Source organism: Pleurodeles waltl, chromosome 7, assembly GCF_031143425.1.
Source record: "Pleurodeles waltl isolate 20211129_DDA chromosome 7, aPleWal1.hap1.20221129, whole genome shotgun sequence".
NCBI classification, from domain to species: domain Eukaryota; kingdom Metazoa; phylum Chordata; class Amphibia; order Caudata; family Salamandridae; genus Pleurodeles; species Pleurodeles waltl.
The window spans coordinates 402875390-402896746 of NC_090446.1; the positions used below are offsets into that span (position 1 = coordinate 402875390).

Sequence of the window (21357 nt, forward strand, 5' to 3'; positions counted from 1 at the left end):
AATAAAGACAAAATAGCCATTTCCAAAACTGCCACATATCACAATGATCTTACAAAGCCCACCACATGTGATGCAATCCAAATGCAGCATTTTTGGTAGTTTAAAAGCTGCCTGATTTACATTAGACTATTTTAGACTTAAAAAAGGATAATGGTATCAAACCAGTCATTTTCATTGTAGACCTTTAACTGTTCCGTCTTTAGGTCAGAGATCTGGCTTGAAGTATTGGTATGACAAAGATTGGTTGAAGAATGGGCATTTGCATGGTTTATCATTTTTGGAGGAAAACTATTCCCATCAAAATGCCAAGAAAATTATAGCCACTCACCAGCTTCTTGGTGATGTACATCGTGTGATAGAATTACTGCACGGACTCCAATTGAAGATGAGCGTTTTACAGTAAGTGCTATTTAGTAACTTTGGTTCTAGTACAAAGAAAATATGAATTGAAAAACTGTCTAGTTAAAAATGCCTTGCAAGAAAGATTCGACTTATTTGCGGTCTAAAATAGCGTGGTGTGCTAGGTGTTGCAGAGGGTAATAAGAAAATGGGGTTGTTGGCATTTAAAGCAGCCTTTTTACTTTGTTGCCTCCATCTAAAAATGTTTTTGCTCCTCATGAACAATATTGTGTAAATGTATTACTACATAATTCTAGTATAGACGTCCCACTCTCTCTTTTAATCACAGATAGTTAACCATGGGTTTACTATAGATTGCAAGATGGATTGCCCGGTAACCGGGCAGGCTGAAAGAAGATGGCGCCCATGCTACTTTCTGGAAACACATTCCCTGTACAAGATACTACCTAGGTTTGTAACACCGGCCTACATGCAACCATGCTGACTTTTTAGTTATTTACAGACATGAGTGTCCCAAGCTAATAATGTGTCCAATCTTAGGCTCTCTGCGATCAGTGAGCCTTAAAGTAGGTTGCTGCCATTTATGATTTGATGACTTGCTTAGTCCTCTGCAGCTGGGCAATATATTTTTGGGATGGGTACTAGAGGGCAACCTAATGGTTCGTGTTCCCTTGCTGCCATGATGGTCCCTGAGGCTAGCAGTATACTTTCTTGATCTGATAGAGGCTTCTAGTTGCAGATTTCTTACCTCTGAAATTCCCCCAGGGGTCAGACTGGATCCGTAAGTTTTTCTTGAGCACTACCTCTGTGTGCCATTAGGTGGTGTCGATAGGCTCCATGTCCTGTGTTGTCCTTGTCAGATGTGACATTGCAGTTCCTATCTAGGCTGACATCAGTTCTTTTCTTTCCACGCCAGCCTTCGCTGATCTGAAGAGCGCTACCCATCAGTCATTTTCAAATGCCTTTTTTTTTTATTTTTTACTTTTGTTGAATATTTTTTCAAGTTTTTCAACTCCTAATGCGTCGCGGATGTCATTGAGGAAGTCCAGGTTCAAGCCCATGACGGATCTGCACCTCATGTGTCTTTGGTGCCGGAAATGCAACCAATACCCATAGTCGTGCTCTGTATGTCGGGCTATGCATCCAAAGATTTGAGGGAGCGGTCCCTGAAGCTAATGGCAGCTCGACACGCAACTCCACAAGTCAAGATCTTTGTTGAGAGAAAGGTCCGGGGATCGGTCGCGGCGTCCTCCTCCTTAGTCGCCATCCCACTCCAAGTCCTTGGGCGATTGGGTAAGTCAAGACACAAGAAAAAATCTTCGACTTCTTTGTCCTTTGTCCTTCGGCCGAAAAGAGGATGGAGCATAGACTTTCTAGGCATCTCTCTGCAGCGCCTGTGCCAACTTCGTACCTCCTTGAGTTTCAGGGAGCCAGAACAGCCCCTGCCCAATTTAAACAGTTCTGTAAGGCCATGCATCTTACTTTTGGGCAGTCTGGCACCGCTGGAGCGCCTTCGGGCCGCGCGGAGTAAGAAAGGGGCCTATTCGGGTTCCGCACCCAGGGTGCCAAGGGGCAGCCATGAATCCAGTCTTGGATCTGGACCGACATCGGTTGTACCACTCCGATCTTCCCTGACGTCAGTCCCATGCTCCTGGGGCCACCCCACCTACGGATGGTGCCACCCCCATTCTCATTTCCTACGCTGACTCCGATGCCGGCAGGAGACTTGCCGCCTATGTCAGATCCTGAGCCCCTTTCTTATGGGCTAGGTTACGGTGAAAAATGGTAGGGGGGTCGCTGAACCCTTTGGAATACCAGCTCCAAGAACCTCCTGCATCCTGTTGATGACACATGCTAGGTGGCATATGTGTGCTCTGCAGTGGGACCTGAAATTCCAGTAGGCGCAGCATAAAGGGAATCTCTCCGACAAGGTACATATCTTGGGAGGAACTGCGAAAGATCTGCAGTGGTGGTTAAGAAATCATTATTGGGTCAGAGGCAGATCCCTCTCCCTTCCCCACCCAGATCCAACAGTAGTGACAGGAGCATCACTCCTGGGATGGGGTGACCATCTGGGAGAGGTGGAGGTCAGAGTCATCTGGTCTCTGGCGTAATCCAGACTCCATATCAACCTATTGGCGCTCTGTGTGATCCGGCTAGCATTAAAATCACTTTTTCCCTCCATCAAGGGAAATATGGTGCAGGTGTTCATGGACAACACCACTGCCATGTGGTACTGCAACAAGCAGGATGGGTTGGGGTCCCTTGTCTCTTGTCAAGAGGCTCTGTTCTTCTGGATGTGGCTGGAACAGCAGGGCATATCCCTGGTGGTTCAGCATCTGGAGGGATCTCTGAAAGCCAGAGCAGACAAACTTAGCCAAAAATGTCTGGCAGATCACGAATGGCGTATCCATCTGGAGGTGGCGCAAGATCTCTTTCAGCAGGGGTTTGGGCCTTGGTTAGATCTGTTTGCCTTAAAGAGAACGCACAATGTTAGCAGTTTTTTGCGTTGTAGTTTCCAGGACGGCGTTCCCTTGGCGATGGTTTTCGTCTCAAGTGGAACTCAGGTCTTCTGTGCACCTTTCCGCCCAGATCACTTCTGCCCAGAGCGTAGGAGGCTGGCTCAGTTTATGTTGTGCACTTATAGGCGAGGCCCCCTGTACTGAGTCCAGGCAACCCTTAGTGATAGTGTAAGTGGTTCTCAAAGGGTAGATGTGAGAGTAGCTAAGGCTTATCCACAAGGGTGTAAAGTAATTGCAAATACCGCATAGGTCAGTCAGTGACGTACACACAAGAAAGAACCGGGCCAGTGTTAGAAAAATAATGTATCATTTATTAAAACACAGAAACTGAAGTAACTTTGGTATTTCTCCAAAATGGAGATATATATACATACAAAATTATACTTGGAAACAGGTAAGTAAAGATATAAAATAACAGACCCCTATGGGGGGTGCAAACCATATACTAAATAAATGGAATGTGAAAGTCTCTGCTTACCGAGACTACCACCCAAGGACCCTTAGGTCTGGGAAAGCACTAAAACTGCAACAGTAAGTAGCTAGGATTCCGCAGGCACCCGTGTGCAGAGTTGTAATCCCAGGTCAGACATGGGGAAGTCAAGGTTAGAATTTTTGTGTTCTAGGACCCTTCCCAGAGGGCCCCAAGGAAACCCGTTGGGGCAAGAGAGGTACAAGAGTGCCCCCACCCGTCGATACCCAGAAAAGTGGAGTACCTATACCAGGGGCCATGGGGTGAATTTGTCTAGTAACCTCCCGTTGAAGTCAGTGGGGACCTCCGCTGTCCAGCTCCTGTTGTGGCCTGTGGACCAGGTCAGTGAAACCCGGATGTGGATTCCGGTCAAAGTGGACCTAAGGAAAGAGTGGACAGAGTCCAGACCACTCGGGGATATCCAGGGGGTGCAGGAGGACCATGCCCACCTTTCTTCGAGATGCTTTCCCAGAGGGACTGTTGTGGAAGTGCATCTGTGGTGTCCAGGTGATGCAGGCAGATCCCAGGAGTCACCCACGAGCTGACCCACTCCAGTCAGATTGCAGAGGGGTCGGTGGTTAGCAGGGTCACCAACAAGCCTTAGCAAGTGCAAGAAAGCGTTTCACAAAGTGTTGCAGGATTTGAAGGCCAGCAAGGTCCAAGGGAGTCCACCTTTTTAGGTATGTCCGAGCCAGCCCTCAGCAAGCAGGAGAGCCAGCAGGAATTGTGGGAGACCTCAGGAGGACCCACTGGCAGCAGGCACAGGAAGTCGCAGCGATGCTTCTGCAGCACAACAAAGATGGATGCCCGGAGGTTGCAGAGACATCGTTCTTGGAGTGGTGTAATGCTGAAGGCTTGGGCTTCTTGGCGTTAGGAGATCTTTGGACTGAAGAGGCAAACAAGCCTTGGCAACGGTAAAAAGATGCAGTGCACAGGGGTTCCCGCCAAGCAGCTCCACCAAGGAACCACAGATTACTCGGTTGCAAAGAAGATAGGTCAGACCTCTGGAGAGCCACAAAGCCACCACCTGTGTTGTAGTGCCTTGAAAAGTCAGTGGAACAGCAGGGTCCACAAACCAGTAAGTGATGTTGAGGTGCCTGCGGATGCAGGGGAGTGACTCTTTGCTGTCCTAAGTGCAGGTAGAGTCCTTGTGACTCTGGAGGATGCTCGGCCACAGAGGTTACAGAGTCCTTGCAGTGCCCGGGATCTAAGTTGCAGTAGGAGCCCTCATACCAGTTATAGTCTTGTCTTGGTTCCCGGTGAAGTCCAGCAACGGGTCCAGGGTCCAGGTGGCAGAAGAGTGTTGTAGACAAATCTTGTTATTGCAGACAAATCTAGGGTCCCACCCCTCAGAGAAGCCCTTAAGTAACACAGGAAGGGGGTTGAACAGCTTCTGCAGTGACCGACCTATCAGGGGGGGTCAGGGATGCTGATCTAGTGGACTGGCCAGTCAGATACTCCCAGGAGCATCCGCTCATCTTATTTTAAAGATGGCAGAATCACGTGGTCACCTCGCAAAGCTCTGGGTACCTGCCCAAGGGAGGAGCTGACCAGGGGGGTGGTCACTATCCTGGCCTTTGTGTGGTTGCATGCCAGAGCTTGAGCCCGGGCTCCTGCACTGAAGTAAACCAGTTTATGCAAGGATGGCACCAAATGTGCCCTTCAAAGAAGTCTGGTGGTACTCAGGAGACCTCCCACCCTAGCCCAGACACATCTATTACTAAAGGAGAGGTAAGGTCAGCAGCAGGAAGGCAGAACAGTGTCTGGGGACGGCGACAGCACTGGCTTGCATGCAGACCCTGCAAGGCTTCACAGGCAGACTATGGGGGGGATCCTCCAAGGAGCCCTCACAGTACATGTGTAGGAAAGTACCATCTTGCCTGGCATGTTACCCCCATTTTTTACTTGTATGTATGTTTGTTTTTGCCTGTGTCACTGGGATCCTGCTATCCAGGACCCCAGTGCTCATAAGTTGAGCCATTTATGTGTTCCCTGTGTGGTGCCTAATTGTATCACTGAGGCTCTGTTAATCAGAACCTCAGTGTTTATGCTCTCTCTGCTTTTAAAATTGACACTGCAGGCTAGTGGCTAATTTTACCAATTCTGATTGGCACACTGGAACACTCCTATAATTCCCTAGTGTATGGTACCTAGGTACCCAGGGTATTGGGGTTCCAGGAGATCCCTATTGGCTGCAGCATTTCTTTTGCCACCCATGGGGAGCTCAGACAATTCTTACACAGGACTGCCACTGCAGCCTGAGTGAAATAACGTCCAAGTTATTTCACAGCCATTTCACACTGCACTTCAGTAACTTATAAATCACCTATATGTGTAACCCTCACTTAGTGAAGGTTAGGTGCAAAGTTACTAAGTGTGAGGGCACCCTTGCACTAGCCAAGGTGCCCCCAATTGCTCAGGGCAATTTCCCCGGACTTTGTGAGTGCAGGGACACCATTACACGTGTGAACTACATATAGGTCAATACCTATGTGTAGCTTCACAATGGTAACTCTGAACATGGCCATGTACCATGTCTAAGATCATGGAATTGTCCCCCCAAGCTAAATCTGGTATTGGGGTGCCAATCCCATGCATCCCCGGGGCTCCAGCATGGACCACGGGTACTGCCAAACTAGCTCTCTGGGGTTTTCTCTGCCGCTACCGCTGCTGCCAACCCTCAGACAGGTTTCTGCCCCCCGGGGCCTGGGCAGTCCAGTCCCAGGAAGGCAGAACAAGGGATTTCCTCTGAGAGAGGGTGTTACATCCTCTCCCTTTGTAAATAGGTGTTAAGGGCCTGAGAGGAGAAGCCTCTCCTGGCCTCTGGAAATGCTTTGAAGGGCACAGAATGTGCCCACCTTGCACAAACCAGTCTACTTTGGTTCAAGGATCACTTGCGTGACTCTTGGACTTGGTCCCCTTCCTTTGCAGGTCCTCAGGTCCAGGAATCCGTCTTCAGTGCTTTGCAGTCAGTTGTTATCTTTGCAGAATCACCTCTCTCGACTTTACTGTCTTTCTGGGGTAGTAGGGTAACTTTACTCCTACTTTTCAGGGTCTTGGGGTGGGGTATCTTGGACACCCTTAGTGTTTTTTTTACACTCCCAGCAACCCTCTACACACTACACTAGGCCTGGGGTCCCTTCATGGTTCGCATTCCACTTTTGAAGTATATGGTTTGTGTTACCCCTAGGCCTATTGTCTCCTATTGCATTCTATTGTGTTCTACAGTGTTTGCACTACTTTTCTAACTGTTTACTTACCTGATTTTGGTTTTTGTGTATTTTACCTACCTCCTAAGTGAGTATATCCTCAGATACTTTTGGCATATTGTCACTAATATAAAGTACCTTTATTTTTAGTAACTCTGAGTATTGTGTTTTCTTATGATATAGTGCTATATGATAGAAGTGGTATAGTAGGAGCTTTGCATGTCTCCTAGTTCAGCCTAAGCTGCTCTGCTATAGCTACCTCTATCAGCCTAAGCTGCTAGAACACTACTAATCTACTAATAAGGGATAACTGGACCTGGCACAAGGTGTAAGTACCACAAGGTACCCACTATAAGCCAGGCCAGCCTCCTTCAACATGGTATCATGTGTAGGGAAGTCCCCCTCGTTCTGGCTACCCCCACGTTTTGCCAGATGTCAGTATGCTTAGACTGTTTTCACTGGGATTCTGCTAATCAGGGCCCCAGTGATTGTGCTCTTTGCTCTAAATTTGGTTGTCTTGGTACTTTTTACATCCCACAATTGGCATACAGGTGTACCCCTGTAAGTACCTTGTAGATGGTACCTAGGTACCCAGGGCATTGGTGCACCAGGAGTCCCCCATGGACTATAGCATTTATTATGCCACTGACTGGGGTCCATGCAAACTGTCTTCAGGCCTGCCATTGCAGCCTACGTGAAAAGGTGCATGCACAAGGTCACTACTGGTCACTGCACTCCGTCACTGTAAGTCACCACTCTGGTAGGCCCTTTCAGCCCAAAGGGCAAGGTTCAGGTCCCTGTGTGTGTGCGCACCCCTGCATGAGCAGAGATGCCCCTATGATCTCCAGCTCCAATTCCCAGGACTTTATAAGTGCGGGGAATCCATTTTGTCTGTGTTCTGGGCACTGGACACTACCTGTGGTCCAGGTACATAGTGGTAACTCCGAACCAGATTCCCTGTGGCAGAGGGGGTGCAACATCCTCTCTTTTGGAAATACGTGTTACTGGGCTGGGGAGGGGTAGCCTCCCCATGCCATTGGACTACTTTCAAGGTTACATGTGGTGCTCTTGCATAATCCGGTTTGCACAAGTCCAGGGACCACTGGTCCCTGCTGTGGCTCGAATCGCACTAAGGAAAGGGGAGTGGCTATTCCCCTGTTCAGCTCAACCCATAGGCTGGTGCCCAGCGCTCCTCCAGGTGCTCCCTTAGGTGTGCCATCTTGAAACTAAGATGGGCAGAGCCCTTTGGGAGCAGGTAACTGACATCCGAGACCCGCTCCTGATGAGTGATCACTCCAGAGAGTGACCAACCCCCTTTTTGGGCTTTTTAGGGACGTCTTGTGGGTGGGCCCCCACATTCGTCTTGCAAGGCTCCACCAGGACTTCTCCCCAAAGGCATCTTCTGCTCCTGGCCTCCGGAACTGCTGCGGGCAACACAGGAACCGAAATAGATAATGGCAAAATTAGATATTTCTAATGGTCTATTTTGTGGTAGTGTGGTTGGGCAGTAGGCTTTTCAGAGGGTAGTGTTAAGCATTTGTTGTACACACACAGGCAATAAATGAGGAACACACACACAGTCTTAACTCCAGGACAATAGTTTTTATATAGAAAAATATATTTTCTTAATTTATTTTAGAACCACAAGATTCAAGATTTGAAGTTAATACATAAAATGCAAGGTACTCCACACAGGTTAGTAAGGAACTTTGAATTAAAGCAGTAGTACACACAGTATAGGTTAAAATAGCAATAAGCTCCTGGGGGAGGCAAGTAGCTCCTAGGGGAGGCAAGTATGGTTACGTTTTTGAGGTAAGTAAAGCACTTACAAGTTAAGTCTCCTGGGCATAGACCGCTCACCGTTGGGGGGTTCAAGGCAACCCCAGAGTCACTGCACCAGCAACACAGGGCCGGTCAGGTGCAGAGGTCAAAGGAGGGCCCAAAACACATAGGCGCCTATGGAGAACAGGGGTGCTCTGGTTCCATTCTGCTGGCAGGTAAGTAACTGCGTCCTCTGGGAGCAGACCAGGGGGGTTTTGTAGAGCACTGGGGGGGGACACAAACAGGCACACAAAACACACCCTCAGCGGCATGGGGGCGGCCGGGTGCTGTGTGTAAAGTTACCATCAGGGTTGCTATTGAAAACAATAAAGGGACCCGGGTGTCACCTAGGCATTGCAGGCTGGGCACAGGGGGACTTCTTGAGACAGTCACCAACTGGGATAGGCAGAGGGCCGCCTGATGGTCACTCCTGCACTGTTGTTTGACTCCTCTCGGTCCTGGGGGCTGCAGATGCAGTGCTGGATCCAGGCGTCGAGTTCCTTGTTACGAGGCCGTCGCAGTCAGGGGGCACCTCTGGATCCGCTCTGCAGGCATCGCTATGGTGGTGCAGGGGGGGGGTCGTCTCAGATTACTCACGAGGTCTCAGTCACCTGGGAGTCCTCTCTGCAGTGTTAGTTCTCTGAAGCTCGAGCCAGGGGCGTCGGGTGCAGTGTGTGAAGTCTCACGCTTCCGGCGGGAAGAGTGAGGTTTTTTTTAAAGTTGCTTCTTTGTTGCAAAGATGTTGCTGTTGGTGAACAGTGCTGCTGTTATAGGGAGTTTCTTGGTCCTTCAGTTTTAGGGCAGTCCTCAGAGTCAAGTCAGTCAATAGTAACTTTATTTCGGCTGAAAGCCATAAAAGTGAGCAATAAAACACCATATCATAATTGAACAATATGTCTATTATAAAAGGAAATAAACAAGAAATGCCACATTATACATTAAAAGCCCTGAATAAGTTATAAAGTCACATCGTTTTTAAAACAGTGCACTGGTCCCTGTCGGTGCATCGCTGTGCAGGTTCTTTGAGTCTGGAGACAGGCCGGTAGGGCTGGGGCCAAGTCAGTTGTCGTCTCTGCAGGGCTTTCAGTTCAGCAGTCCTCCTTGTTGTAGGTTGCAGGAATCTGATTTCCTGGGTTCTGGGTCGTTTCTAAATACTGAATTTAGGGGTGTGTTTAGGTCAGGAGGGCAGTAGCCAATGGCTACTGTCCTGGAGGGTGGCTACACCCTCTTTGTGCCTCTTCCCTGAGGGGAAGGGGGCACATCCCTAATCCTATTGGGGGAATTCTCCAAACTTAAGATGGCGGATTTCTAAAGGCAGGGGTCACCTCAGCTCAGCTCAGGACACCTTAGTGGTGACTCCGTGTTTTTCTCATTATCCTCTCCTGCCTTGCCGCCAAAACTGGGGGCAGTGGCCAGAGGGGTGGGCATCTCCACTAGCTGGGATGCCCTGGGGTGCTGTAACAAGTCATGAACCTTTGAGGCTTACTGCCAGGTGTTACAGTTTCTGCAGGGGGAGGTGAAAGCACCTCCACCCAGTACAGTCTTTGTTCCTGGCCACAGAGTGACAAAGGCACTCTCCTGATGTGGCCAGAAACTCATCTGGTTGTGGCAGGCTGGCAGAAACTGGTCAGCCTAGCACTAGGAGTTGGACTGGTATTCAGGGGGCATCTCTAAGATGCCCTCTGTGTGCATTTTACAATATATCCCACACTGGCATCAGTGTGCATTTATTGTGCTGAGAAGTTTGATACCAAACGTCCGAGATTTCAGGGTAGCCATTATGGAACTGTGGAGTTTGTGTTTGACAATCTCCCTGACCATATACTCTTTATGGCTACCCTGCACTTACAATGTCTAAGATTTGGCGTTGACACTGTAGGAGCATAGTGCTCATGCACATATGCCCTCACCTGTGGTATAGTGCACCCTGCCTGAGGGCTGTAAGGCCTGTTAGAGGGGTGACTTACCTATGCCACAGGCAGTGTGAGGTTGTCATGGCACTCTGAGGGGAGTGCCATGTCGACTTATTCATTTTCTCCCCACCGGTACACACAAGCTGTGAGGCAGTGTGCATGTGCTGAGTGAGGGGTCCCCAGGGTGGCATAAGACTATGCTGCAGCACTTAGAGACCTTCCCTGTCATCAGGGCCCTTGGTACCAGGGTTACCATTTACAAGGGACTTATCTGTGTGCTAGGGCTGTGCTAATTGTGAGAACAAAGGTACAGTTTAGGGAAAGAACACTGGTGCTGGGGCCTGGTTAGCAGGGTCCCAGCACACTTTTAATCATAACTGGCATCAACAAAAGGCAAAAGGTCAGGGGGTAACCATGCCATGGAAGGCATTTCCTTCCAGGTGCATTTTTCACTAAATCCAACCCTGGCATCAGGGTAGGTTTATTTTGCTGATAAGTTTGATACCAAACTTCCAAGACTTCAGTGAAGCTATCATGGATCTTTGGAATTCGTAGTAACAACCTCCCAGCCCATGTAGTTTATATAGCCACACTGCACGTATAATGTCTAAGAATGGATAATAGACACTGTAGGGGCATGCTGCTCAAGCAGCTATGCCGTCACCAGTGGTATAGTGCACCCTGCGTTAGGGCTGTAAAGCCTGCTAGAGGGATGACTTACCTATGCCCCAGGCAGTGGTTTGTGGGCATGGCACCCTGTGAGGGGTATCATATCGACTTTGTTTTTTTCTCCCCAGCAGCACACACAAGCTGCAATGGCAGTGTGCATGTGTTTGGTGAGGGGACCTCTAGGGTGGCATAATAAATGCTGCTGACTTTGGGGACCTTCCTTGGCCACAGAGCCCTTGGCACCATGGATACTTTTTTCAAGGGACTTAGCTGTGTGTCAATGGTGTGCCCAATGGGGAAAGAATGGTACAGTTTTGGGAAAGAACACTGGTTCTATGGCCTTGTTAGCAGGATCCTAGCACATTCTCAGTCAAGTCAGCATCAATATCAGGCACAAAGTGGGGGAGTAACCATGCCAAAAGGGACACTCTTACAGGCATCCTTTCTGCCAATTGGTTGCGCCCTTTCATGTAGGCCAATATATCACCTTCCCTACTTTTGGCACTCCCCCACATCCACCCAAAGAAGAGCAGAGACCCCACCACCAAGACCCAAAAAGAGCTTTGGCGTTCTACTTTGATCATACAAGACTTCCGGGTGGATGATCAACACTGTTGTTTATGTCGGTGCAAAGAAAGGTCGGGCGGTGCAGAAGCGGGCCATCTCTAGATGAGTCATACTCTGCATTAAGATCTGGTATACACTGGCCAAAGGATCGCGGCTAGTGAAATGCTAAATATCTACATAACCCTCTCAGATCACCGACTTGCAGCTGTTTTTCAACTCTTAGCTGTGTTTCGCCTATTTTGCTAAGTGGCGTACCTGCCAAGTAAATCCTATATGCGCATTTGTTGCATGAAGATGGAAAAGACACATTAGTCCGCTAGTTTCCTTAGTAAAATCAGCACTTGTGAATCAGTGACGTGATGCATTTTCATCATATTGCTTTCTAGAAGGCTCCCGCAATCACTCAACTTCCTGTAAACATTGAAGGTCCTTTCTTCCTAACCAGTGACTACTCTTTCTGACATTGCAGAGATCATCAGGATGTAATATAGGAGCTGGCATGCAGATTTCTGTCCCATCATCTAGACTATGCCATAAGTGACTGTAACCATCCAGCTTGGTATTCTTGATTTGTGTTGTTTAATGTGTTTGGGTATTGATTTTATTGACCACGCCGGTGGTCGTTTGAACTAATGGATGGGTATTGGTAATTGAGTTGGCAAACTGCGAATGCAACGCTAGTATTAAGGAGGGCTTTTTTTTCCCCTTTTGACCTTCACAATGGTTGTAGTAGAAAATGGCATTCTACGTGCTGTTTGCATCCTTTTTGGGCTGTTTTCAGAGTTGCATGGTTTTGAGGTATATTACATGTTAGTTTATTGATGTGCCTCTTGTTGAAGTAGAGCTGCGTGATACAGTCGAATGGTTCAAAATTGTTTTGTGAGTGCATGGAGTCATCTTAATGACTGAAGTATAGTTTTGAGAGGAATCCCCAGAAAGGAATGAGGCAGATGGAATGTATTTCAGTGTAAAGTCTCAAGCTAGATTCATTCACTTGGCCCTTCATATGAATCCTAGGCACCTCTCCAGGAACTCTGGCTGAAATTTACAGCACAACCTCACTTACAGAAGTTTCTATAGGTTCTAGAGTCCACACATCTGCACCTTTAGCAAAACTTATGTAATGAACCCACTGTAGGAAGCTGGCTCTGTATATACTATAGCAAAATGAGATATAGTGCGCACAGAGTGCAAGGGTTCCTCCGAGGCTTAAGAGTCTAAAGTAGATAATACTAATGCTCTCTTTTGTGGTAGTGTGGTCGAGCAGTCAGGCTTATCAGAGGGTAGTGCAAAGCATTTGTCATACACACAGACAATAGAAGAAGCACACACTCAATGACTTAACTCCAGACAAATGGTTTTTATATAGCAAAAATATATTTACTTTATTTTTAGAACCACAAGATATAAGTTGCAGGTAAGTACTTCAATAGATGCGTATTTCACACATGTATCAACAGTACTGTGTTTGAAATCAATAATTCTAACAGTTTTTGAAATAATGTCAATAATCTGTTTTAAAAATGGACACTGCAATTGTCAGAAACAGTTCCTGGGGGGGAGAAAAGTTAGATTGTTTTACAGGTAAGTACAACACTTAAAGTTCCAGTCTCTGGGGGTTAAGAAGTCCACAGGTTGGGGTTTAAGTTAACCCCAAACACCCACTACCAGCAACACTGGGCCGGCTGGGTGCAGAGGTCAAAGTGTAGGAAAAATTAACATGGGCTCCTATGGAGACTGGGGGCACTCGGTTTCAGATCTGCAGGCAGGTAAGTACCTGGGTCTTCAGAGGGCAGACCTGGGGTGTTTAGAGGAGCACTGGGGGGCCCACAAGTAGGCACCAAACATACGCCCTCAGCGGCACTGGGGCGGTCAGGTGCAGGGTGCAAACAAGATGTCGGGTCTCCTATGATTTTCTATGAGGGGGCACTGGGGGTCACTCAGAGGCTGAGGGGAGGTCCAGGGGACCATGTCAGGGAAACCACAGGCTGGACAAGGAGGAGGGCTGGCTGCTGAACATTGCTGCACCGGGTGTCGGTTTCTCCAAGGCCTGGGGGCTGCGGGTGCAGTGGGTCTTTAGGCGTCGGGTATCTTTGTCTGGAGCTTTCGTGGTCAGGGGGGTCTGCGGGATTCCCGCTGCAGGTGTCGTCGTGGAGAGGTCAACCCAGGTTGGGCACTTGCTCAGAACCGCCTGGGGATCCTCTCTAGCAGCTTGGGCCGCCTGGACCCAGGCCCTGGGCATTGGGTGCAGAGTTGTTAGGACTCACGCATTCAGAGTGAGGTGGGAGTCCTTTGTCGTTGGTTTCTTCTTGGACAGGGCCGCTGTCAACTGGAGTTTGTTGTCCTTCTGAGTACAGGGCAGTCTTCTGGAGCCTGGCAGAGGTCGCTGGTCTCGCTGGATGCATTGCTGTTCTTTTGCAGGTTCTTTGAAGCAGGTGACTGGTAGGTAGAGCTAGGGCCAAATCAGTTGTCGTCTTCCTTCTTCTCTGCTGGGGGTTTCAGCTAAGCAGTCCTTCTTGTTAGGTCACCAGGAATCTGACGACTTGGGTTCAAGGAGGCCCTTAATCCTAGATTTAGGTGTGTTTTAGAAGTCAGAGGGCAGTAGCCAATGGCTTCTGTCCCTGTGGGCGGCTACACCCTCCTTGTGCCCACTCCCTTTGGGTAGGGGGTACATACCTGATCCTATTGGTCCCTGTCCTCCAAACCAAGATGGAGGATTTTGCAGGGAGGGGGTCACCTCAGCTCTGGACACCGTAGGGATGGCCCCGGCTGGGGTGGTCACTCCTCCCTGTTTTCACTAATTTTCCCACCGAACTTGCAGCCAAAAGTCGGGCTTGTCCAGGGGGGGCAGGCATCTCCACTATCTGGAGTGCCCTGGGGCACTGTAACCCGAGGCTTGTGCCTTTGAGGCTCTCCACCAGGTGTTACACTTCCTGTAGGGGGAGGTGTGAAGCACCTGCACCCAGGACAGGCTTTGTTTTTGACCACAGAGTGCACAAGGGCACTCGCCCCATGTGGTCAGAAACATGTCTGAAAGTGGCAGGCTGGCACGGACCGGTCAGTCCTACAGTTTGGCTAACATACAGGGGGCATCTCTAAGATGCCCGCTGTGTGCATTTTTTAATAAATCTCACACTGGCATCCAGCAGGGTTATCAAACTTCCCAGTATTCAATGAAACCATTATAGAGTTGTGGAGTTTGTAATGATAAAGTCCCAGACCATACACTCAATATGGCTACCCTGCACTTACAATGTCTAAGAATGGACTTAGACACTGTAGGGGCATATTGCTCATGCAACCATGCCCTCCCCTGTGGTATAGTGCACCGTGCCTTAGGGCGCTAAGGCCTGCTAGAGGGGTGTCTTACCTATGCTATTGGCAGTGGTTTGTGAGTATGGCAAACTGAGAGGGGTGCCATGTTGACTTTGCCTTTTTCTCTCCACCAGCACATACAAGCTGCAAAGGCAGTGTACATGCTGCTGCCCTTGGGGATCTTCCCTGGCCACAGGGCCCTTGGTATCATGGGTACCTTTTACAAGGGACAACTGTGTGCCAGTTGTGGAAACAAAGGGGCAGATTTTGGGAAAGAACACTGGTGCTGGGGGACTGGTTAGCAGGATCCCGGGACACTTTTAATCAAAGTTGGCATCAACACTTGGCAAAAAGTGTGTGTGGGGGGGGTGACCTTGTCAACAGTGGCACTTTCCTACACCCACCAACTGTGAAATATAGAAATGTTCTGTTAATGGTGTACTGTGATTGCAATGCACCCTGTTTCATTAACCATTCTCAATGTACTGATGTTTCTACTATTCCCTTCAAAATCAGGACCTTGTCATGCATTTTTATCAGTTTATCTGGCTGCAATTTCAGACTTTGTGGCGCTTTGAGCTTAGGACACCCTTTCCCCCCATGCCTGGTCAAAATTTCATGAAAGGATCGGTGAGAAAGTTGCTGCCAATCAAGGATATTGAGTGTAGTTCTTTCTTGACTAATGTAGTCAGACTTTAAAGCAAGAATCTTCTACATTGCATCTCAGAGATTGCTTTTCTAGTGTCCTGAAGGGCCATTAAGGTCATTGATCTCAGTGGGGCCATATACCATGATTTATGTAGTCATTTTTAAAACCTCTCCAAGTAACAGTGAATGTTGTAATCTTGGCGGTAAGGTTCTGATTATTGAATCTGGAAAACTGAAGATGTACACAATATCGGGAGCACTGCAAGGAACCACCATCCAGGCCACCAGCAACCATTGTTCTCCGAATTACACCATACATCACTCACCACGCATACCATACTACATCATCACACTCAAGCTTCCAAGTTCCACCTTCATCAGCTTGCTTATTCAACCACACCACCACTCAAAACACTTAACTTCCCACCTTCCATAAAAATTGCAATAAACGATAAGCCAAAAGTAAATGTCACCATCACAAGATACGCATGTACTGTCCTACAACAAACACATCCAGTCCATTGGGAATTCTCCTCACACAAAATCTGCGACTCATGTTGTTTTCTGATTGTGTCTCCATTAGCAACTCTTGCTGCACACAAGAACTCACTCTTCAATCTTCCCCTATCCGAAACTACACCAATCTCCGTTTCAATATTATCACCATCCTGTTTGCAGCACAACAATAAATACTCTCTTCATCATCATCATCAGCCACACGGATCCACACCAGTACAGTGAACACAAATACACTATGTAAATTACATACCTCCTCACTCTCCAGTCTGAAGATACCTGCCAATACCTCATTTACACTTTGGAGATCCAATGAGGTATTTCCTTCAACACAACTCCCGGCCTTGAGAATGTAACATACTGCCCCTTTTGTGCAACAGGAGCTTGTTAGTATCTATCTGTATACATTCTCCTTCACACTCTGCCTTGCTACTCTTCAACTCTCTCCCTAATTTTTTAATCTTCTATTTACTCATCTATTTAAAAGGCATTTCCCCTGTTACAGAGCAAGCTTTGAAGCTCATGGCGGACCGGCAGTCGACGTTGGTATGCGCGACACCCCCAAACCCCCCATGCCCCCCCACCCAATCCAGGAGTAGCAGCCACCCCCGCTCAGTGGAAAGAATTTTACGAGGCAGTGCGCCTCTTGTTTGAGCAGGCTGCACTCGCTGGTTGCTCTTTGGGCCCCTCAAAGCAGGTAAGGGCCCCATCAGGTTCAACAATGACTGCTTCGGCGCTGTTGAGGACCCCGAGATCCGATATCTGATCCGGACTGATGCCGGTACCACACAGTCAGCCTCCCCTGGTGTCGGTCCCGATGTTGACGCACCCTACCCCCCTGCTCCGCCCGTGCCCCCGCCACTCCTGCCACCCCACCACCAGCGCCCTCCAGTGGTGCGAGCCCCATTCTCATTCCAGATGAGCCGTACAATGACGAACGATGCCGATTCCGACTTCGACCACACCGGCACAGCCCAGATCAGAGCCTGAGGCTTATTTTGAACAGCCAGGCACAAGTGAGAGGGGTGGGAGGGTCTCAGGACCCATTAGAACACAGATTGGTGCAGGTCTGGTATGAGGATCTAGGGGAAGCCAGCAGACTGGATACTTCTCCAGATACTGGCATGTTCTCACCTCCTACTGTGGCTACGGAGGAGGGAGCATGTAATGCTGTGGTTGTGCGTAGAGCAGTGAAGGTATTGGACCTAGAGTTGCCTACGGTGCCGGTCAGGACTAATCTTTTGACAGAGGTGCTTCAGCCGGGGGGGTTCTACATCAGAGCCGATGTTACCCTTCAATGAAGCCCTTACTGATGTCCTGCTTGGGACGTGGTCCAAACCCAGCACAGGGGCTCCTATAAATAAGAAACTAGGCGGCTGCCATTTACCAGCTTCTAATGACACTAGTTTCCTCACCCAACACCCCACTCCAGAGAGCTTGGTGGTCCACGCCTCAATTTCCCATGGTGCCTTCCCTTCCACTTCCCCGGATAGGGAATCCAAGAGGCTGGACCAACTTGGGAAGAAGATGATTATTCCTCCAGCCTGGCATTGAGATCCGTAAACACCTCATGTCTGTTGAGCCATTTTTCCTATACTTTATGGGATATGATGGCACAGATGCTGCCCTAGGCCCCAGAGGGCGTTCGCGACACACTCACTAAAGCTGTCAAAGATGGAAGAGATGCAGCCAAGTTTACAATTCGGTGTTTGAACACGACTGACTCACTGGGCAGGGCGATGTCATCAACAGTGGCCCTCCGTCGCCATGCCTGGCTTCGTACGATTGGCTTTTTCTGGGGATGTGCAGACAAACTTGATAGACATGCCCTTCAGTGGCTCATGCCTTTTTGGTGAAAAGGCAGACTCGGGGCGTGAGCGGTTCAAGGCCTCTAGAGCTACGGCCAGATCCTTGGGCCCCTCGGCGCCTGTTCGCCTGCAGTCTGCCTTTTGCCCTTTTCAAGGCTCCGGAAGGAGCGTGGTACCACACCCACCCACAGGTTAGCCACCGTCTTCCGTCATCACAGCATCCAGTGCGAGGAAAAGGTCGTGATACCATCAAACCCAGAGGGGTCTAGCCCGAGGTCGCCCACCACCCAGCCCCCCTCCACAGCGCCCAAGCCCTCCTAGTGGGATTCTGCAGGACCATGCTCGCCCAGTTAGAGGATTCAATTTCATCTCCCTCACTGGCTGTCCATAATATCAGACAATTGCAGCTCTCTTGATCAAGGGAGCCATAGAAAGGGTCACAATGTCAGAAGTAGGCAGTGGTTGCTATTCCCGCTACGTTCTGATTCCAAAAAAGAATAAGGGTCTTCGCCCTATCTTGGATCTAAGCAACATCAATCTCTTCCTCAAAAAGAAGAAATTCAAGATTCTCACTCTTGCTCAGGTCTTCTCTGCCCTAGACCAAGAAGACTGGATGGTAGCGTTGGACTTGCAGGATGCGAATTTTCACATCTCCAACCTGCCTGTCCACTGGTGTTACTTGCGGTTCAAGGTGGGCCAAGAGCACTTTCAGTTTACCGTGCTCCCCTTCGGTCTCACCAGCGTCCCTCAAGTGTTCACCAAGGTGATTGCGGTGGTTGCAGCTCATCTGCGCAGTTTAGGGATTTCAGTCTTCCCCTACCTCGACGACTGGCTGTTGAAGGCGCCGACGCCCCAGGGTCTCATCAGCCTCCTTCAGACAACAGGTAACCGCCTACATTCCCTGGGGTTCACTATAAACGTGCCAAAGTCACACCTGACTCCATCCTAGATTTCTGTGAGACACTCTGAGGCTGTTAGGGCTCATGGGCTCCTGCATCCTGTTAGTTAAGCATACCAGATGGCATATGAGGGCTCTGCAGTGGGACCTGAAGTTCCAGTGGGCGCAGCATCAGGGAAATCTTACCAGCACTGTTCAAATCTCAGAGGGAACTGCAAAAGACCTGCAGTGGTGGTTAGTGAACTGCAGTTGGGTCAGAGGCAGACTCCTCTCCCTTCCCCAGCAAATCTCACAGTAGTGACAGATGTGTCACTTCTGGGATTCGGCGGCCATCTGGGAGAGACAGAGATCAGAGGCCTCTGGTCTCTGGCGGAGATCGGACTCAACATCAATTTTTTGGAGCTCTGAGCGATCCAGTTGGCATTGAAAGCATTTCTTCCTGTTGTAAAAGGGAAGATAGTGCAGGTGTTCATGGACAACACCACCGCAATGTGGTACTGCAACAAGCAGGGCGGTGTGGGGTCGTGGACCCTTTGCCAAGAGGCGCTGCGTCTCTGGACATGGCTAGAACAACAGGGTGTAACCCTGGTGGTTCAACTCCTGGCAGGTTGTCTGAAGGCCAGAGCGGACAAACTCAGCCGTCGAAGCCTAGCAGATCACGAATGGTATCTCCATCCAGAGGTGGTGCAAGGACTCTTTCAGCAGTGGGTAGAGCCTTGGTTAGATCTGTTCGCCTCCACAGAGAACGTGCAATGTCAGCAGTATTGCACGTTGGAGTTTTCAAGGCGGCAATCGCTCAACAACACTTTTGTCACAAGTGGAGTTCAGGCCTCCTGCACGCCTTTCCTCCCATACCACTTCCTTCCAGAGTTCTCAAGAAAATCAAGAGCGATTGGGCCCAAGTAATCATAGTGGCTCCGGATTAGGCAAGGAGGGTTTGGTATCCCAAGCTTCTGAAATTGAGCATCAATCCTCCAGTCAGGTTGCCCCTCTGGGAGAATCTTCTGTCGCAGCAGCAGGGAAAGGTTTTCCACCCAAACCTGTCAACTGTGTGTCTACATACGTGGAGATTGAGCGGCGACAGTTGATGGCTTTAGACCTTCCTCTCGAAGTCTGTAAAGTTATTTTGGCAGCCAGACGTCACACCACTAAAACGGTATACGCCTGCCATTGGAAACGCTTTGTATATTATTGTACAGAAAGGTCTGTTGATCCTCTTTCTGCTTCTCTTTCTGATATCCTTCTCTTTATACTTTCCCTTACCCAGCAGATTTTTGCCTTGAGTACTCTCGAGGGCTCTTTCCGCCTGATCGGCATTTCTTTGGCTGCCTGATCAGCCTTCACTTCTCAAATCTCCCATTGTACATAGTCTTCAAAGGGCTTGTGCAGTTGTTTCCCCATAAGCCCTTTGTTAAGCCTCAATGCACAACTGTCCCCTCCGGCTGCTTACCATCAAGGCAGCCCTCTTAGTGGTAATAACGTCTGCCAGAAGGGTGAGTGTGATGCAAGCTGTCATCAAAACCACTGTATCTCACTATCTAGACAGGGTGGTACTCTGAACTCGTGCCTCTTTCCTCCCCAAAGTGGTGACCCCTTTTCATCTGGGTCAGAACATCACCCTGCCCACCTTTTTGCTCCACCGCATCCATCTAAAGAAGAGGATCGACTCCACTGGCTGGACCCAAAAAGACCATTGTCCTACCTTGACCGCACAAAATAGTTCTGGATGGATGACCAACTCTTTGTGGGTTATGTGGGAGGAAAGAAGATGCAGGCAGTGCAGAAGCAAACCATTTCATGCTGAGTCGTGCTCTGCATCACGATCTGCTACGCATTGGCCAAGAAGCAGTCTCCTGAGAGATTCAGGGCTTATTCCACCATGAACAAAGCTGCTACCACTGCGCTAGCTCACGACGTTCCAGTCCTGGATATCTGTCGGGCAGCAACGTGGGCATCCTTGCACACGTTTGCAAGCAAAACACTACTGTCTGGACAGTCAGGTATAGAGAGATGGACACTTTGCCCGTTTGGTCCTACAGGACCTTTTAGTGTGAGTGGAGGTATCCGCAGCCCACCACAAGGAGGTTATGGCTTGGGTGTTTATTCTAAGGTAAGGAATCTGCAGCTAGAAGTCTCTATCAGATGAACAACTTACTTACCTTTGGTAATGCATTATCTGGCAGAGACTCTATCTAGCTGCAGATTCCTTACACCCACCCATGCCTCCCCGCTCTGTGTGCATGTCTAGTAGGATTAGGGTTCTCCCTTTCAGGGCCCTAGTTTTACACACTCAAAATGTTGGTTCTATCCATGACTCTTCACTTCTGGCGTGGACGTTTGTGGGTAAAAGAACTGACGTACGCAACCATGATGTCACGAACGGCTCCAATGACACTGATGACACCACTCAGAGCCGAACGACGCATGCGGATCCTAAATGCTCAGCAAAAGGTTCTGGATTTTAAGCCGATGCCAGGGAGTTCTACGGTAAGAAATCTGCAGGTAGATAGTCTCTACCAGATAATGCGTTACCAAGAGCACTATTCCCCTACAGTGTCTAAACTAAACCTTAGACATTGTAAGTGCAGGGTGTAGGAAGTTGGCTCTTTATACGCTAACTCAAAGTAAGAGATAGTGTGCAC

The 21357-nt window shown here is 49.1% G+C and overlaps 1 protein-coding gene across 7 annotated transcripts in view; it reads left to right on the forward strand.

Moving 5' to 3' along the window:
- Positions 1–21357, forward strand: part of PHF20 (PHD finger protein 20) — a 1394195-nt gene that overhangs the window by 1240049 nt on the left and 132789 nt on the right. For all 7 annotated transcript variants that reach the window (XM_069243878.1, XM_069243882.1, XM_069243883.1 and 4 more), the window contains one exon: positions 204–399. In XM_069243878.1, the coding sequence (XP_069099979.1) occupies positions 204–399 (196 nt within the window). The remainder of the gene's footprint in view (positions 1–203; positions 400–21357) is intronic.